The 18,208-nt window shown below is 41.6% G+C and overlaps 1 protein-coding gene across 1 annotated transcript; it reads left to right on the top strand.

The window, feature by feature from the left end:
• Positions 1-5,223: 5,223 nt before the first annotated feature.
• Positions 5,224-13,475, top strand: gata5 (GATA binding protein 5). Its single transcript, XM_034590887.1, has 7 exons — positions 5,224-5,575; positions 6,052-6,733; positions 8,623-8,792; positions 10,390-10,518; positions 10,796-10,880; positions 11,041-11,171; positions 12,198-13,475. Exons 2-7 carry the CDS (start codon positions 6,211-6,213, stop codon positions 12,309-12,311), a joined length of 1,152 nt encoding a protein of 383 aa, XP_034446778.1. The 5' UTR covers positions 5,224-5,575; positions 6,052-6,210; the 3' UTR covers positions 12,312-13,475.
• Positions 13,476-18,208: the final 4,733 nt, after the last annotated feature.

Genomic DNA, 18,208 nt, shown 5'->3' with positions numbered 1-18,208 from the left:
AGGGTTGTAAGGAACCAAACTAAGGAGTCATTTTCCGCTGATGGCGAGCTTGAGGGAAGTTACATGATAGAGGATAAGACGAATGTAGAATATGTCCTTATTTATCATTTACCACAGCCCTAATAGTTTTTTATTAGGTAAAGTGGGTGAAATATATGAGAGAACACTATGTGAGCATATGAGTACATTATATCAATACATCAGTGTCTCACCACCGACTGCAACAACTTCCTGAGGCCCCACACAAAGCGAGGAAGTAGAAAACCTGACAGAGATTTAAGAAAAAATATAATATATATTTTCTAAAAAATGAAATAAAGAAACCAACCCACACAAGAGGTGGTTAGTTTTTTGGTTGATATATTATTAAACAACACCAGTCTTCTTTAAAAAATGGAGCATATTCATTTAAGTATTGATGGACATAAATATTCATCGGGTTTCATATTTCCCACACAGAAACTGGGGTTCCTGTCACTCTCCCATTCCAAAACCTACAGTTAACATTCCCCTAAAATTAGCCTATAACCTTAAAATATCATTCCCTCAAATGTCATGATTTACATTATAAAGATTAACTTTTTGTCCCCAAAGCTAGTTCCCATAATATGACTGTGTAAAGAGATGTAGGTCCCCACAAGAGCCAAACACACACACACAGTCATGTCTGTGTGTGTGTGTTTGGCTATTACATTGATTCCCTGGAGATTTATTCTAATCTCAACATAACTTTGACCTTACCTTAATCCAACCCTAACCTTAAAACGGTTGTGTGTGAGACTGTGTAAACAGATATAAGACCACACAATATTAGTAAAACCTGGACCACACACACACACTCCACACGTCCAGCCACAGAGGATTTGAACGTACTCCCTTGTTCATGGGGAACACGGTCTTCTGCCATCGAACACAGCTCAAATCTACATCTGAGCACAGACTCCTCTGCCAGCCTTCTCCTGCACCATCATCATCCTCTCCGAGCTAGTTCAACATGTCTCTGCTAACTGCCCTTTATGTCTTGGGATTGGTTTGAGTTGATAACGTTTTTCTTGGTGATGGATGAAGACTGCGGAGACCTTATCTGGGGTGATCATAACATCAATTTGCACCACTGACAAGAAATTAGAGAATAGGCTCAAACAAGTCTGGCAGTACACACACACACACACACACACACACACGCACCCTCACACACACACACACACACACACACACACACACACACACACACACACACACACACACACACACACACACAACTTTAGTTTGTTCTCTCATAGACAATAAATACCATTGGAGAATTCCTAACTTATCTTTGCAGGCATGTGTATGTAAAATGAAGATAGAGGCTGAAATTCCATTCCAGCTCAAAGAATGCAGCTGTAAAGGACAGTGGCGTCCCATTAGAGAGTGATCAAAGTTAACAGGCATTTGTAAAGACAATGCCTCCCTGGTGGATTGGCCCTATCAGTCCATCCACAGAAACATTACCAAAAACCGACATTAACAGCAGATAGCCTGCCTGCAATGGGAATGTGGTGCGTTTAGTGGATCAGAGATTTTATTGACATAGCCACAGACTGACCGGGGGGGAGCTGCAGTAGTGCCACGGGCCCCACAACTCACAGCCGTGTGGAGCGGCGTGATGGACTGTGAAAATGAGGCTGCGGCGGAGCAGGCCCTCACCAATCACCTCATTCATAAGGTCACTATCTGACTCGTGTACTGAGAGACGAGAATTACTCCAGTGCTAAGCCATCGCGTCGACTATTTCTCCAGGGGGAAAGATATGTAGCATGTGGTGCACACAGAGTTTATGGTGGAGGAAATAAATGCTAAATGTGCGAGGCTCAATAGAAATCCCTTGTATTATTGTACATGTGTATTATTAATGAAGAGGGACAGCCAACAAGTCATTTGTGGTTTCATTTTTTTTTTTTTTGTCCAAGTTTGTCAAAGAACTCTTTTTAAGATTTCTCACTTTGTCGTGTGATAATATTTCATTATGGTAGCAGCTGTATTTTGTTTACCACACCAAACTAGTGTAGTGTTCTGTTGAGTACATTCAGATATTAATCCTAACATTTATAAGCGGCATATAAGGAATCAATAGTTGATAATACACTATAATGTAGTTGTAAGCAGCGAAGGGTATTTTGTAGTATTAATAGATCACATTCATTGTGGAAGCAGAGATTTCTATCAGTCAGCAGTCGCCCCCTCTAAAAGATAGAGGTATATGTGTGAATGTGAAGCCTTTCAGCTTAAAAAGAGATTAATTATGAAAACAACTTTCAAAATAAAATTTGGTTGCGGTATTCTTCTTTGACTAGTGAGGTGTACTTTCTTAAAGCGACACAAATATTGTAAGTATTCATTTTCAGACATGGATTATGTATTATTGCTGGCTATGTTAATGATCCTTACATAAGACTGTTAAAGGATGAACCAGGGTACGCTCATGATATTTGGGAATCTAACCCCACAACACTGGGCCGTACAGAAACTTACTGGTTATCTTGTCCTCACCAAGAAGGGAGGGTGAGACAGATCTCTAATCCCAGCATCAGAGCCATTTGAAGCCATTTTAAAAAATATATTTTTAAAAATATATTATTTATTTCAGCTACACTGTTGAACAAAGTTTGAAAATAAATTGGTGCACTGGGATGGCACCCAGCAGAAGACACATAGCTACCAAGGCCAAACAGTTCCTACATGTATCCATCAAGCTCTTATACAAATTTAAATTCATCTTCAGCATACAGACATGAGTAATATCAATCCTCTCATATGTAGAGCATATTTCCCAAAATGTCCAACTATTCCTTTAAAAGCCTGTGTGGAAATAGCTTTGTCTTGTTAATCCATATGTATTCTGAATACCTCTGCAGGCTGAAAGACAACACTGTTGACCAATCCAGTGATTTACCGAAGTACAAACTGTAGCCACGGAGGTAAAAGGCAGCTCTAGGAAAAGAATCTAACTGCAAAAAAAATTGTCCGATAACAAAATGCTCCCAGTCTGACGTGTAAGTTTATCTGCTCACAAGCTTTCCAGACAAGTTTTCTGGACTTGCTCTCTCTCTTTCTCTATTCAGCATCAAATCATCAGCTGCTTCCTATCACTGTGGTGATCCTATGAATGGAGTGGACAGTCGCTGTTTGTGTGTGTGGGAGACATAAAGGTCGTGGCTGAGCAGGATCCTGTGCAGTGATGTGCCTCATCCTGTCCTCTGTCTATAAATCAAATATTTTGAATCAATGATCATTGATAAAATCACAAAGTACTTTTTCCAAATTGTATTTGTTCATTATCAATGATATGGATACACTGAGTGATAATAGATGAGCCTTTAATCACTGAAACATGCTCCATGGTATCCAGGCCTGATTTAAAGGTTATAAATGGGATGGTGATGAAGTTACTCTCATTACTGATTAGAATGAAGGGTTGAGATAAGGAGACAAAGAAAAGATCTCACCTACAGAGGATCGAGCTGTGCTGTGATAAATGTGGTTATTTGAGAAGATGTTTGCATGACGCTGCTGCTTCAGGCCCATAAAAGTTGGGCCAGTAATAAAAAACTGTAGAAAATTACTTTTTCCCCCGGTTTTCATTTTATTAATTATTCAGTTTTGTTGACTCTTTTTCTACGCAATTCAAAAGAAAGGAGGCCCCGTGACGTCTGTTGAAATCAGATTAAAAACCATGCAGCCAAAAGTAAAATTAAATGAATAAGTCAAATGACATTCAGTGTCAGGAAAAGTCAAATCTGTCGGGATTTTTATGATATGTTCATCCAGTTAAAAAATCTGATCGTATCAAAAATGTCGATTAGAATTTATCAAGGCCGCAACACGCAACCGCATAATTTTCTGCTGTGATAACAATAAAAATAGCTCAGATAAAGAGCAGATATATCTGCAGGCAGCAGCTGTTCCACAAAGTCACCGGGGATCACACGAACCGACTCATTTGGTTTGACGGAAAAATAAAAGAGGGATTCATTCATTTCCCGTGTTCATTACAAACTATTTTTAAAGGAAAACAAGCTCAGTTAGAAAGGGGCAGATTTTCTTTTATTTCTTTTGGCGTCACTGCTCGTTTACATTTCCTACCAAATGAAATCAAATGTCAAGATGCAAAACATTTATGAATTATTTGCATATTTTATATTTTATTTATTTCTCTAATTTCCATCAGCTTCTTTACATTTTTCGTAAATTTTGACCCCACGTAAAAGCTTAAATTCAGTTTCAAAGCCCTTGTTTGATGGTAAAATACCAAATCGTTTATTCATGTTGAATATATTAAATTGTCCAAGGAAAAAATACAATGAACTAGAATCAACGAGAAAGTACACACTATGTGTAAATTATTAATATTGTATTGACGGCCTTATTATTATGTTAGTCATATTTTACTTATAATTTAATATTTGTTTTATTTGAACCTCATGTTCAGTGATCCAGTGGCTCTGTGGCGCAGCGCAGTCTCCTGTCGTCACTTGCTTGTTTCTTATCGCACAGACAACTTTACAGAGAACTCACTCAGTTTTATATCATCATAAAATACTGAATACAAACTCTCTCTTCAGTGCGCTTTACTGGGCGTTTTTTTTTTTTTTTTTACATCCCATTCACAGTGGTTCAAACGCATCCGTTAAATACCACATGCCCATAAACAATAAAGGTTCGGTCCAGTTTGATTCGGCTTGAATTTATTTTATTGCAGTCAATATTCTAAGATGCATCATAATCATCAAATACCACTGACATCCTCATAACTATTATAAAATGTTTATTGTAACGTTGCAATGAAACCTATGACAGAATACAACTTGGAATAGGCTTTTAAGATTTAAGGTGGTTATTGAGATGTCAAAAAATAAACCACATTACATCAAATTAGTTTTTTCCCTATTTTGTATCAAGTCAACCTTTTTATCTGTTATAGGTTTGCAGTGGCAGCTGAGTGCCTGAATAATACCCCTGTGTCTCCGTATATACTGTATATTTTGGATTAAATTTGTCCATTGTGGCCCATATGAAACGCTGAGTTTAAAACGCAGCTAAATGTGAGTACAGTTGTTTCCCTCTACACCCCTCAGTCCTCAGGTCGGGGCCCTCTCCCTCTCAGGTACCGAGGTGCCCTCCCTCCTTCCCTCCTCCCCTCCTCCCTCCCCACCTTGGGCCTACCTCGGAGGAGCGGACTGCGTCACGTGTCTCTTTTTTTTTCCTCCCGTACAAAATTTCCAGTAGGGGAGCGAATAGGAGCACTCCCATATCAGCAATTATCAGCGACAGCAACTATCTCCAGATATACCGACAGGAAGAGAAACGCCGGAGCAGGACAGGACCAAAAAAACAAAACAAGTTAGAGATCTCCAGTTATCTCCGAGGAGGGAAGCGCAACTTTTACGCACCAAAGTTGGAGAGAGTTGGAGAGGCTCCGCTGCGCGCTCCCTGCGTCCGTCTCCATCTGAGTGAGTGACACGTTTTGCTGCTGCGCTCCTCTGCTGAGGTCTGGAGGACCGGACTGCTTTATCGCCCTGACCGTCCTTATCTGGTGAGATAATGGCACTGAGAGCCCTTGGAAAAGAACCGGTGTTCCTCCTGCGCTATTATCAAGCTTTTATGTGATTCCAGTTACTATTGATGGAAATGTTGCGCTGCAGATATGGAGGGGAGCTCTCGCTATCTGTTGTGTTGTTTGGTTTCCGTTATGGTTGTGATTTAATGAGGAGCCGCAGGATATCTGCGCTCTCTGATAGTCGCCTCTATCTGAGGGGACGGATATCAGCGACCACTGATGTCATTTTAATCAATTTCATGTCAGTGATACAGGTGAAATATGACTGATGATGCTGAGAGATTGATGGAGCTTCTCTCAGGCCTGTTTTTATCATGACTGAGTCTGCACAATAAATGTAACTCACAGATAATGTGCTTAAAATGTATAGATTCAAATGTTCTTGAAACTTTACCACACTTAAATAACTTAAGTCTCTGAATATCTCGATTTATATTTTTATTTTTTTACAGGACAGGACTCCACCTTTTACTCAGCCCCCTGTTCACAAAGACAGAAACAATCCTCAAGTGGAAGCGTCTTTACGCGAGGACAACATCACCTCCACGGGATCAGTCTAAGAAGTCCCCCATTACTTTTCCACATCCCTGCAGGACGTAAACGCAGTGAACATGTACCAAAGCCTGGCCTTGTCCTCCAACCAGTCCCCTTACGCGCACGACACCGGGAATTACATCCACCCCTCGGCCAGCTCCCCGGTCTACGTCCCCACCACCAGAGTCCCGGCGATGCTGCCCACCCTGTCCTACCTGCCGACGTGCGACTCGCCCCACCAGTCCCACCACAGCCTCGGCGGGCACCACGGCTGGCCCCAGTCCGGCGTGGACAGCTCCTCATTCACGCCCGGCAGCCCTCACCCCCATCACGGCTTGTCCTACTCGCACAGCCCGCCGGTCAGCAGCAACACGGGCCGGGACGCGACCTACCAGAGCCCGCTGCTCCTCGGAAACGGCGCCCGGGCGGATCAGTACGGAGGCGCCCTGATGCGCTCGGTCGGAGGCTCCTACTCCAGCCCTTACGCCTACGTGAGCCCGGAGATGGCGACGTCCTCCTGGACACCGGGACCCTTCGAGAGCGGGGTGATCAGTCTGCAGGGCCGGCAGTGCGCTCTGTCCGGGAGGAGGTCCAGTCTGGGTGAGCATGGGCCTCCAACATTTACACTTCTTAGCTGGCCATAAAGTGAACATTAAATCGTGAGAGCAACTCGATTGTGTTACTATAATTTGTTCAAGAAAAAACACAGTAAAATTAGAAGTGGAACATATTGCGGTCATGAATTTTTTATTTTTTTTTTATTTAATATTTGAATCTGTCTTAAAATTGAAATATACCTATTGTTTAAACTGTAAAAATCCCATTTGGAACCCGAGCAACAATTCTCATTCATTTATCCCGGTACCATGAAATATAGCAGTTCAAATTTAAAACAAAAAATATTATGTTGAAATTGAATTATTCCTGAAAGAGGGACATTATTTGCTTAGAACCTGGTTTTACCATCTAATTTAATCATTGAGATCTCGTTGTACAGGCCCAGGTTGTGTGGTTGTTATTTATTACAGGAGGTGGCAGAGGAAAGGGCCTTCAACAGTAAATGGCAGTGGACAAGATTATCCACGTTAGTTTTGGACAATACACATTCTTTGTCCTTAAAACAAACGATCAATTAAAAATGTAAATTGAATCCCCGAGCTGTTTAGATGACAGGATTCAATACACACGGAGATTTTTAAAAAAAGAAGAAGAGCCATCGACACAACAATGAGTGCAGTTATCACCTTGATCAGACAGTGAGGCTCTCATACCTGCAGACCCTCATGTATTAAGCACGTGGAGAGGCGTTTGAAGTTAATGACGAAGACAAGGGAAAAAAGAGTCTGGACTTTTTATTAATGAAGAGGCTTTTTCCCCTCTGCTTGATGACGTGACACCTCTCAGAGTCGGGACACATTAATGACATCATCATTTCTGTCTCTCCTGGTTGGATTAAGGAGGGACATATCCACAGCACGGCAGACACACAATACACAGCTCTGCTGCACTTTGGTGCATGCTACATTATCAGTGTGGCTGCAGCAGCCACAACTGTGTCCTATCATTTGTGCACTATTTCATACAAATATTGCCTTCTTCTCATGTGCGTGAATGACTAATGAGGCATTTTCTATTGTATTCTAGTCTATTCTATTTACATTCTATGCCATTCTATTTCTATTTGTGTTGCTATATTTATATATATTCTATGATATTTGTATTTATATTCTATGCTATTCTATTCTTATGGTATGGTATTCTATTCTATTTTTATTCTATTTCTATTATCCTTTATACTAACTTATTTGGTTCAGTTAAAAATAAAATCGTAAAAAATAATTGTAAGAAGAAGAAACACAATCACAACTTCAGAAGAAGAAAAGCAACTTAGCAAGACAGTGACCGGCAAGGTCTCTCTCTCTCTCTCTCTCTCTCTCTCTCTCTCTCTCTCTCTCTCTCTCTAAATGGAGGGATTAGGAATTTGGGGGCAATTAAAAGCCAGGAGTCCGTCGTGTGTCAGAGCTGTGATGAATTGATGGGAGGGGGGGCGGGATCTTCCAGGCTGATAACCCCCCTTCTCTCTATAAACAAGACTCCTCCATCACACAGTCTGTCCCCATTGACTCTTTTTTTCTTCTTTTTTTTTTTGGGGGGGGGTCTCTTCATCACGCTGAATGGAGGAGGGGGGGGGTAAATTCCTTCGTTGGCTATTTTTCATTGCATTTGTCCGTAACCATACACGCCCGCAGTTTTAAATGTTCAGAAGACAATCGTTAATAATTAAAGGGGGCGTAAATGTTCGAACTTAAAGGATCATTATATATAAATATATGATACCATGCTGCAGGAATTTACCAGTTAAGGCTCAATAAAGTGCATCTATCTCTCTCTCTATCTATCTATCTATCTATCTATCTATCTATCTATCTATCTCTCTATCTCTCTATCTCTCTCTCTATCTCTCTAATCTCGTGATTCTTGTCCCTCAGACCTGATGGACGACATGCAGTGCGAGGGGAGGGAGTGCGTCAACTGCGGCTCCGTGTCCACGCCGCTGTGGCGCAGAGACGGCACCGGCCACTACCTGTGTAACGCCTGCGGCCTGTACCACAAGATGAACGGCATCAACAGGCCGCTCATCAAACCGCAGAAACGACTGGTAAGACCCGAGGAGGAAGAGGAGGAGGAGGAGCACAGCGAGAGAATATATAATTACATTTAACACACTTTAAAGAACCAAGTCTTAATCACTGATAGCTCAGTTTGCCATCAAGAAAAAGGATGGAAAGAAAGAATCCCTGCAGGGTTTCGAACCTGCGTCTGCCCATTTGAAGCCTATTTCAAGAAATGTTTTGTAACATACCTTTTTTTCTACTATAAAAAGCGCCGATATTATGATTATGATTATGATTATTATGATTATTATGATTATTATGTAGGGGGCAGTTCATGAAATACAACACAGTCTTAATATAAACTACAAACCAATATTACAATTAGCTGCAGCTCAAGAGGCTGCTTACATATGTATCATTCAAATATACAGTAAATAAAATAAATAGCAAAGGAACCATTCTACATCTTTTGTATTATTGGTTCTGAAAGTACATTTTTATAGAAGGCTAGTACTTCTGTGTTTGACTTTCTTGAATGTAAAGGGTGCAAATACTTATCACCACTGTATGAGGAAGGAGCTTTCTAAGAATTTAATAACACTGTAGGATATAGGCTATACAGTAGTAGGCAACTAAAAGGCTAAAAGGACACATATTTGGTTATATTGTGAGGTGAATGTAAAATTATAGGTTAACAGTGGTGATTAGGAACTAAGTATTTTCTCAAGTAGTGTAGGTCTAATTTTGAGTTACTTTCCATGAGCATTTTCATGCTGCTCTGTTTGCTTGAGTTAAGATTCAAATCTCGACTTTATATGATTAAATCTCATTAAAGAGTGTGTATACATATAACATTAAAGTGCATTTAAAATAAGTGCAAGAACATAGAATAATAGTAATAATAATAATATGATATAATATATTTAAATGTGAATGATAACATATGATATGTCACAAGTGAGTCAATGATTAAAAAATAATCATTCTATGAGTTATGTGTGTAAAATTATAAGTGTAAAGGTCTCTCTATATGATTTGTCCTGTGTTTTAAATGTCCAAGCAGATCATATCTTATTTGTGGTTAGGGGGCATTTAGAAAATGAGGACAGAACCAACTGTGCGTTGGTCGTGCTGCAAATGGGTGTCAAGGCTCTGCACCTGAATATTTCCCAGGAACTTTCCTCTCCACAGCAGCTGTGAGAGTGTTGTCCTACACTTTCCCTCCACGACTTGGCTGTTTTCTCTGTTTTTATTTGTCCTGCAGTGACCTTGCCCTTGAACGGGCCATTTTTAGACGAGGCTCTCCAGAGCAACGTGACTCTGTGCTGCTCCGTGGGGCTTTTCCTCCACACTTGTTGTGCGAAACCAAGCTGATAGTCACACTCTGGTGTGAGAAAGAAAGACATTTTATGTTGTCTTCAAAGGTTTTCCAACTCGTGAGTTATTAGTTTTTTTTTTTGAATGGCTATGCTGTTCCAAACTGCACACTGACATTCTGCAATTCACTCTGAAAGTGAGTGAAACAGTTTATCCAAATTTTAGTTGAAGGATATGTTGTCTGTTTCTGACAGCAGTTTTCTGATTAGGATTCCAGCGGACAAAATTCACTCAAATAAAATGTTTCCTCCTGTGTACCTGCAGCAGACCACGCCCCGCCGAGCCGGCCTGTGCTGCACTAACTGCCACACCAGCACCACCACACTGTGGAGGCGCAACGCAGAGGGAGAACCTGTGTGTAACGCCTGTGGCCTCTACATGAAGCTGCATGGGGTAGGTCACACCACAGGGTTTGACACATGGATTTTAATATTTTACAATCTGTTCTGCTTAACTTTTCTCCTCCGCCGCACTCCCACACTGACCTGCTCCACTAGAAACATACAGTGGGGAACAGGCCATTATTTGTGCAGTGTGAAACCTCCCCAAGGGCATTGTGGGCGGCAGGGTGGGTAGGGAGCATGTGTGGGTTGTCATGACAATGTGGCCTCTGTTGTATCAGGGATTGGGAGTAACCCTCAACTAACGTGTGTTATTTTACTCCCTACAGGTGCCCAGACCTCTGGCCATGAAGAAAGAGAGCATTCAAACCAGGAAGCGCAAACCCAAGATGCCAAAGAATAAAACATCCACAGGTAGGACAAACAGACAGAGGGAATGTAGTGTGTCGTGACTCAACACAAATCATTCTGAAAATTGTAATGGTAGATCACTGAAGCGTCTTGATGTATCATCATAATGGGCTTGTAATTTTTCAGTCTAATAACTCATATGCCGGTTGTGTTGATTCTTTAGGAGGATCCACCACCTCTGACAGCGGCTCGCCAACGCCCCTGTCAGTCTCCGAACATGCCTCCACCATCAAGAGTGAACCCAGCATGGCCCCTTCACCCTACGCTGGACAGACGATCACATCCGCCACTCAGGTAAATGCTCTTTACCATCCGCACACTAGGCCATACAGAGAAAGGGGAAGAAACCTTGAGCAAACCACAAGCAAAGTCAGTAACTTAGTTATTAAGGGCTGCTTCTCGCTAGAGGATATTCAGGCCAATCTTTGACCCGATTCGCCCGTTCTGGGGGGGGTTTCTGACTAGAGGTCAGTCTGATTATCTGCCCAAATAATCCTGAAGTGTGAGGGGTTTACAAAATAATCTTAATGCTACAATTGAGTCGGAGCCTCCCCGATCTCGAATGGGCTCTCAATGATCTCGATAATATGCTCGGACAGAAAACCCACAATAGCCAATGAGAGCCAGCTCACAGAGAAGCGTCACCAACCAGATGTTGCGTATATATAAATACATTTCCAACTCACCTCAAGCTTGCGTCGTGAAATATATAAGCCAATTCCACCTTCTCAACCATGACGACATCCAAAGCTTTTTTAAATCTTTTTTGCCCGCAAAACAGAAAACACGCAAGTGCGGCAACCTGACCACCTCGATCCTCGTCTATGTTTGTTTTTTTTGCTGAAGTCATGCTTAATCGACACTCACGTTCAGAGGGTGGCGGTAATGTGCCGAAAGTTGTTTGCCGACTGCCATGTCACACACTTTACATTGTAAGGTGGAGACTTTACAAAATTATAGAGAAACCCAACAGTTCCCACAATGAGTAAACACTTGGCGACTGTGGAAGGAGAAAACTCCCCTTTCATGGTTCCATATGTTAAAGTTTGCCAAAGTTTTACATTTTTACATGGATGAACTTCTGCCCTGCAAATTTGGAGTCATTTGATTTTGCTGCAAAATTTGGATGTTTTGAATCCTGCTGTGACACATAACCCCAATGACATTTGCAGAGCAGTAGAAGGGCATTATGCAGCTGTTTTCTCAGACTTTGCAGAAGTACATTTTATCTGTGAAGTGCCAACTGTTTGAAATAGTGTGTCAATGATCCTGCATCCAGCAGTTTGTCAGAATCTAAATGTTGTTTTTCCTCCCGTGCAGACGGCTTCTCAGATGGACAGCACAGGACATGTGGACATTAAATATGAAGATTATCCCTTTACCCCGACCTCCATGGCCCCACAGAACTCCTGGTGCGCTCTGTCCCAAGCTTGAGCAGCCTCGACCGACCGGGCTGCTGTGCACCGACAGTACACAACTCACTTTGGCTTGGACACAGAGGCCATCGTTCCGCCCTGCAGCTATCCCTCGTGATTCTGGGGCTGTGGAGAAACAGTGTTGTATAAGCCCCAAATGGCTTATGCGGTGTCGGATGGCGACATGTGTTCACACTCACTTGACGTGAGGAAATCTAATCTGCTAGCTATGTTATATACTGTACTGTGTCACGCTGGCGCCCGTAAATGAACGGGCTCAACAGAGCTCACCTGGACCAAACTTTAACTCAACCAGGACACAGGATACCTGGGCAGCAGCTTTACGAAAGGACGGGTGCAGCTCGATGGCTCAACCGGAGCAAAGATCCCAGTCGGAGAGGGACCAGACCCCTGTTCTCCTGAACTCACGTCCAGCAGCCTCGGCGCCATGACAAGAACTACCTATAACTAAAAGAAATCTCTATTTTGGGAGAAACACTGCACCAAATATAACAATGTGAAGACAATCAAGAGGAATGTAAAAATACAGTATCTCCTCTTTTAAATGTTGTTTTTATTTTCACTGCTACCATTGCTTTCTGGGGTGCATTAACGAGAAACACAGTCAACATCTTATTATCGCCGCAGAAAGAAAGCCATAAAATGGAGAGAAAATACCCCTTTTATTGCTGTTGAACATGTCTCATTACCAGCGTGTAGATGATTAACTTTTATGGACGCATTATTTATGTTGAGATAAGGACAGTTAAAAGTCACGGTGGACACTGAAACCAGCCAGTTATAACCCTCTGCTCGCTGTCGTGTTGTGCTGTATGGCCTCCTAGCTATGGCACTCCAATCATATGCGTGACTTGCTTTAGAGGGATACAGCAGATAGGAACTGCACCGTGCTAGATTCGTTTGTAAATCAGGACCAGTCGTTGTGGCTACATATCAGACGTTTATCGTTTCACTGTTTTTAACATTTGAGATGAATGAAAGAGCGAAAAAAATTATTCTATTCACATTAATCTAATTTTATTGTCTGTACGTTGCCAACATGTAAGGGAATTTTATTGTTGTACTGTTCTTAAGACTCTCTGCTTTCTCTTTTGTTTTCAATGCTCTTTGGAATCTGTTCAGGTTAATAAACTGAGACACATTTTGATTGATTTATGAGAAACTGTTTTTGGCTCTCACTGTTCAGGGGATAGATTTGTAGGCAGCACCTGCCAGCCTTTAATGTCTGAAGCACCGTCTAAGCAACATGATGAGCCCTCATCAGCACCAACTGTGTTCATATGAATGCATTATAAACTGGATTAACATTGTCCATTAGATGAAAGAGGACAGTGGTAGATAACTGAAATATTGATCTTTAGCTTGCTGCAATCAAGTTGGTGTTTTTACTATTACAACCACACAAGCATTCGTCCATTGTTTTAGCTTTATCCTTCAACCTTTTAAACACTATGTTTTAGCTTTTAACCATTTAAACCAATTGTCCATTTTACTTATCAATCCCAGCCATGTTTCTGTTACTTTAAGCAACAAACCCATTGCTCTATATTCAGTAAAATCCCTTCTGCTGTATACGTTTGTATTTTCAAATGCAGGTCTTATCTACTGAGCATGTTTCTGCATTTGTATGTAAAGTATAGATAGTATAGATGCGTTTGCTCACACTGATTTAAGCTTAAGTGTACACAGTCATGTATATGTTTGTGTGCGTGTGTGTGTGTGTGTGTGTGCGTGTGTGCGTGTGTGCGTGTGTGTGTGTGTGTGTGTGTGTGTGTGTGTGTGTGTACAAGCAGGGTGTGTGCTCCTGCCGGTTGCTTAAGCTGACAGTGTCGACCAAAGGTTGTGTTCCAACGCTGCTTTATGGCAGCAAGGTCTGAGTTGGCCACACCGTTGGGGAAAATACAGGCCTGTCAGCAACAAGGCTGCAGCTTTACTGCCGCCACGGCGACACCCAGGCTCCGCTGCCCTAACGGCGCTGCCCAGCTTTATTGCTGTTGGCCAAGATGTTGCCGTCTTATCTGCTGCTGGGAGAGGCCCGCTGCTGCAGTGTGTTGTGAGGTTGCAGACACATGAGTTTTCAGTCTGACGCGAGGATGAGTAAAGTGGGTGATTGAGATAAACAGCCTTTTCGAGGATTGGATGGGAGCACAACAAAGTATGACCGCAGTATAGCTTGTTATAAATTATTACAATACTTAGCCTATAAATGTTGGAGACATCACTGGTGACATGATCAGGGTTATATTTCAAACTTGACAAATCGAATAGTAAAATACCTTAAAGGTGAATTAAATATCTTACTAAGCTACAGCATCGATGGAATAAATATTTAAAAAGTCAATACTTGCACCCCCTAAACAAACACACACACACAGCTGTGCCTCCATGATTTCAGAGGACATTTTATTGACTTACACTGATTTCCCGGAGACCTACTCTAATCTTAACCATACTACTCGCCTAACCTCAACTCTTGCCCTAACCTTAAACTTTACTTTAACTAAAAACCTTAACCTTAAAACATGTCTTCATCTGAAAATGTAGTAATTTATGTTACAGGGACTTGATTTTTGCCGCCATAAGTGACAGATTTAAGTCCCCAGATCATGAGCAATACCTTGATACTCACACCTGTCTCTCTCTATCACACACACACACACACACACACACACACACACACACACACACACACACACACACACACACACACACACACACACACACACACACACACACACACACACACACACACACACAGACCTCCCCTTTTCTCTCAGCTCACTTACAAACAATTCTTATGGCCGCGTATACACTCAATTGTCTGTGAATTGAGCGGCTTCATTACAGCCGTGTGGCAGTAAATCCACTGGAGTGTGACTGGAGGGTGAGGGGTGTGGAAGCTAGTGGACCTCCTGTATTATCTCTATAGCAGGCTGCTGCCTGCCTCAGCTATGGGTGGTCAGACTTTTTTTTATTTTCTTTCAATGGATGGTTTTAATTGGTGTGTACTTCTTGCTGTATGGCATAAAAACACTGATGTCCCTTTTCTGACACGTTCCATCCACACTTCCCCCACAGTCCCTGGAACCAGGCTTCAGAAATCTGACTTCCTCATACATTTAGAAAAGGACTGTACATACCTCTGCACCAAAGATAAAACTACATTGCTGCTTATGCAACTCAGAATCCCATTATTGGTATAATGATGATGTATAGTCAGGAGACATTATCTTATTCATGTTTACTTCTAATTTGCAATTCAGGGATGATGCATGAGCCCATCAGTGGTGTCAGAGCTGGCGCCTAATTTTATTAAATTAGTTTTTATTTGTTCAAGTCCTATAGTGTTGTATGCATTTTAATTCACTTTAATTCAGACTGCTATAAAACAAGTTCACGTCTCCTCTCTTAACTTTTCAACTAGGTAAAAAATGTGTCCAGTGCTAAAAGGAAATAGTGCTAATGCATGCTAATATACTAGGCTCAGCTGGTGAGCATGGTAAACATTATACAAGTGAAACATCAGCATGTTAGGATTATCAATGTTAACAGAGGTGAGACGTCCTGGTTTGTAAATGGGTTGTCTCAGTTTATAGTTGGGTGAAAAATATGGTAAAATTTGGTAAAACACAAAATTGTTTTTTCCCCTCAATTTAAATAATTGCTATAATATTATCATAGGCTACTTAATTCCACTAATAAGTATAAATTCCAAACAGTGCATTACCCATCTCAATGCAGCACACATTGATCTGGATGTGTGTCGATTAATCAATGGAAATGGTAAATGGTCTGTATTTACACAGTGCTTTACAGTACGATTATACCATTCACCCATTCACACACGAGGGGCTAGGGCCAAGGGTATAGCCCTCGAAACAGAGGATTTTCAGACCCTCACTTAAATAAGAGGGGTACCCAGAATGCCTTGCGAATCCCCGGCAAGCTGGGAGAGAGACCCACAAATGTAGTATTTTCTCTATTAATAAGGTTAAAAAAATTACAATAATGATTGTAATATCTTAGTTCAATATAATTTCAATGTATTATGGTAATTTTTTCCACACCAACCTTTAAAAAAAAGATCCCAAGCAATCTAGCAATCTTTTTTTTTTGCACGATAATCCCGTATTATCACATAATTTCATGTCACATCCCCCCTCACACACGATGCACTTGATTGAACCCACGTATAGCAGCGATGTTACTGAATTTAACTGCTCCTCTAATAACAAAGCATACTGGCTGGGTTGCATACAGATCACTGCTAGCAGCCTGAAGCTGTGTGCTTTTGATTCATACGTGAAATAATAATAAATAATTTTGATAAAATTATAGGTTTGTCACTTTAGTAACTGCAAACAATAGCATTGGTTTATTTAAAGGGTCCATATTGTGTAAAATACATTTTCTGGGCTTTTACTGTCCGTAATGACTTAAAGGGGGTCAGTAGGGACCCTCAAAGTATGAAAACAGTCACTCCGCCGACTTTTTCACTCAGTCCATTCTAAGAAGTATGGTTTTGAAACGTCTCGTTTCGTACTTCCTCCCCCGTATGAGTCATATTTGCACTCGTCTCTCAGCCCCACCCAGCCAGTACCAGTCCAGCCTCCGAACCCATCACCCCAGCTCCTCACCACCACCCTTCACACCGAACGCGACACCAAGCAGACTTGTTGCTGAGCTAGCAGCTTGTTAGCTACCACAGGCAAACCACAACAAACAACACTGAAGAAACACTGCAGTGTGGAATGATGCAAGGAAGAGAATGTGTCCGTGCACATTCCTCCTAAGAACGTTGCTGTTCAAGACCAGCGGTTACGCTTTATTTCTTCTGACGTGCCGTGTTGCTGTGCTCAGTATGGAGAGACTACTGATGACGGGTCAGGTTTTTGAAGGGCTGTCCTTATCCGTAGGGGATGATTTCAACCACTACCACTTGTGAATCCATTTCAAGGGGCAAGATAACCCTCGAAAACAAGGGGTAGGGGAAATTGGATTGGGCCTAAGTTGCCATATAGCAGCGACAGGCCAAGATGAATGTCCAGTATGAATAGACTGTGTAAACTACGTACTCATCTAAACATTTATAGTATATAATATTATATATATATTTATAGTATTTATTGTATAGGCTACCATTGGGTGCTTATTTCAGGAGGCACCGTCCTCTCCGCCTGCTTCTGGGCCGTTACCATTCTCAAAACCCTTCAGCACCCAAATAACACAAATTAGTCAAACAATCAACGTATGTCTTTTACTATTTCTTCTGTCCTTTTTTGAAGGAATTACTCGTTTTAATGACAGTGCTCGCCTCCCACAATGCTAATATTCCACCACAACAATTTCCCCCTGACTCGACTTGGTTTTAGCCCAGACCAATTGTGATTGGTCAAAAACAATATAAACAAGATAAGCTGTTTTACCCCTACAACCGAATGATAGTACTGACACTGCACAGGGAAACTACATGGGGAGTATATATGTGGCCATGCATTTTCATCCTTTCCCTCTTCCATACACATGTGATTTACTATTGTTAGGTTAAGTAGGCTAATACATTAATTTCAAGTGACAGTCAGAGCTGTCAAAGAAACCTTGGGTTTGATTTAGACCTGAAAGCATCAAGGCTGGGGTCAGATCAGTGTCAAGGCCGCTTGACAACTGCTGCGTCTCTGCAACAAGTTTTGAGTTTGGTGTTTTTGAGCTCCCCAGGCTCTGACACATCCTTCAACAGGGATGTTTCCTTTTCACTGTGAACGTTTGTGTAAGAAAGAGAGAGAGAGAGAGATTCAGCTCCCGGAGGCCTGGCATTTTGTCCTCCGTCATATTCACTGCAGCATTCTGTCTTCTTGTATGGCTAAATGACAACTAAATGTGCGTGTGTGTTTGTGT

Source organism: Hippoglossus hippoglossus, chromosome 7, assembly GCF_009819705.1.
Source record: "Hippoglossus hippoglossus isolate fHipHip1 chromosome 7, fHipHip1.pri, whole genome shotgun sequence".
Classification (NCBI taxonomy): Eukaryota; Metazoa; Chordata; class Actinopteri; order Pleuronectiformes; family Pleuronectidae; genus Hippoglossus; species Hippoglossus hippoglossus.
Note: the sequence above shows the minus strand (reverse complement) of the source record. Positions and strands in the feature narration are given on the sequence as shown.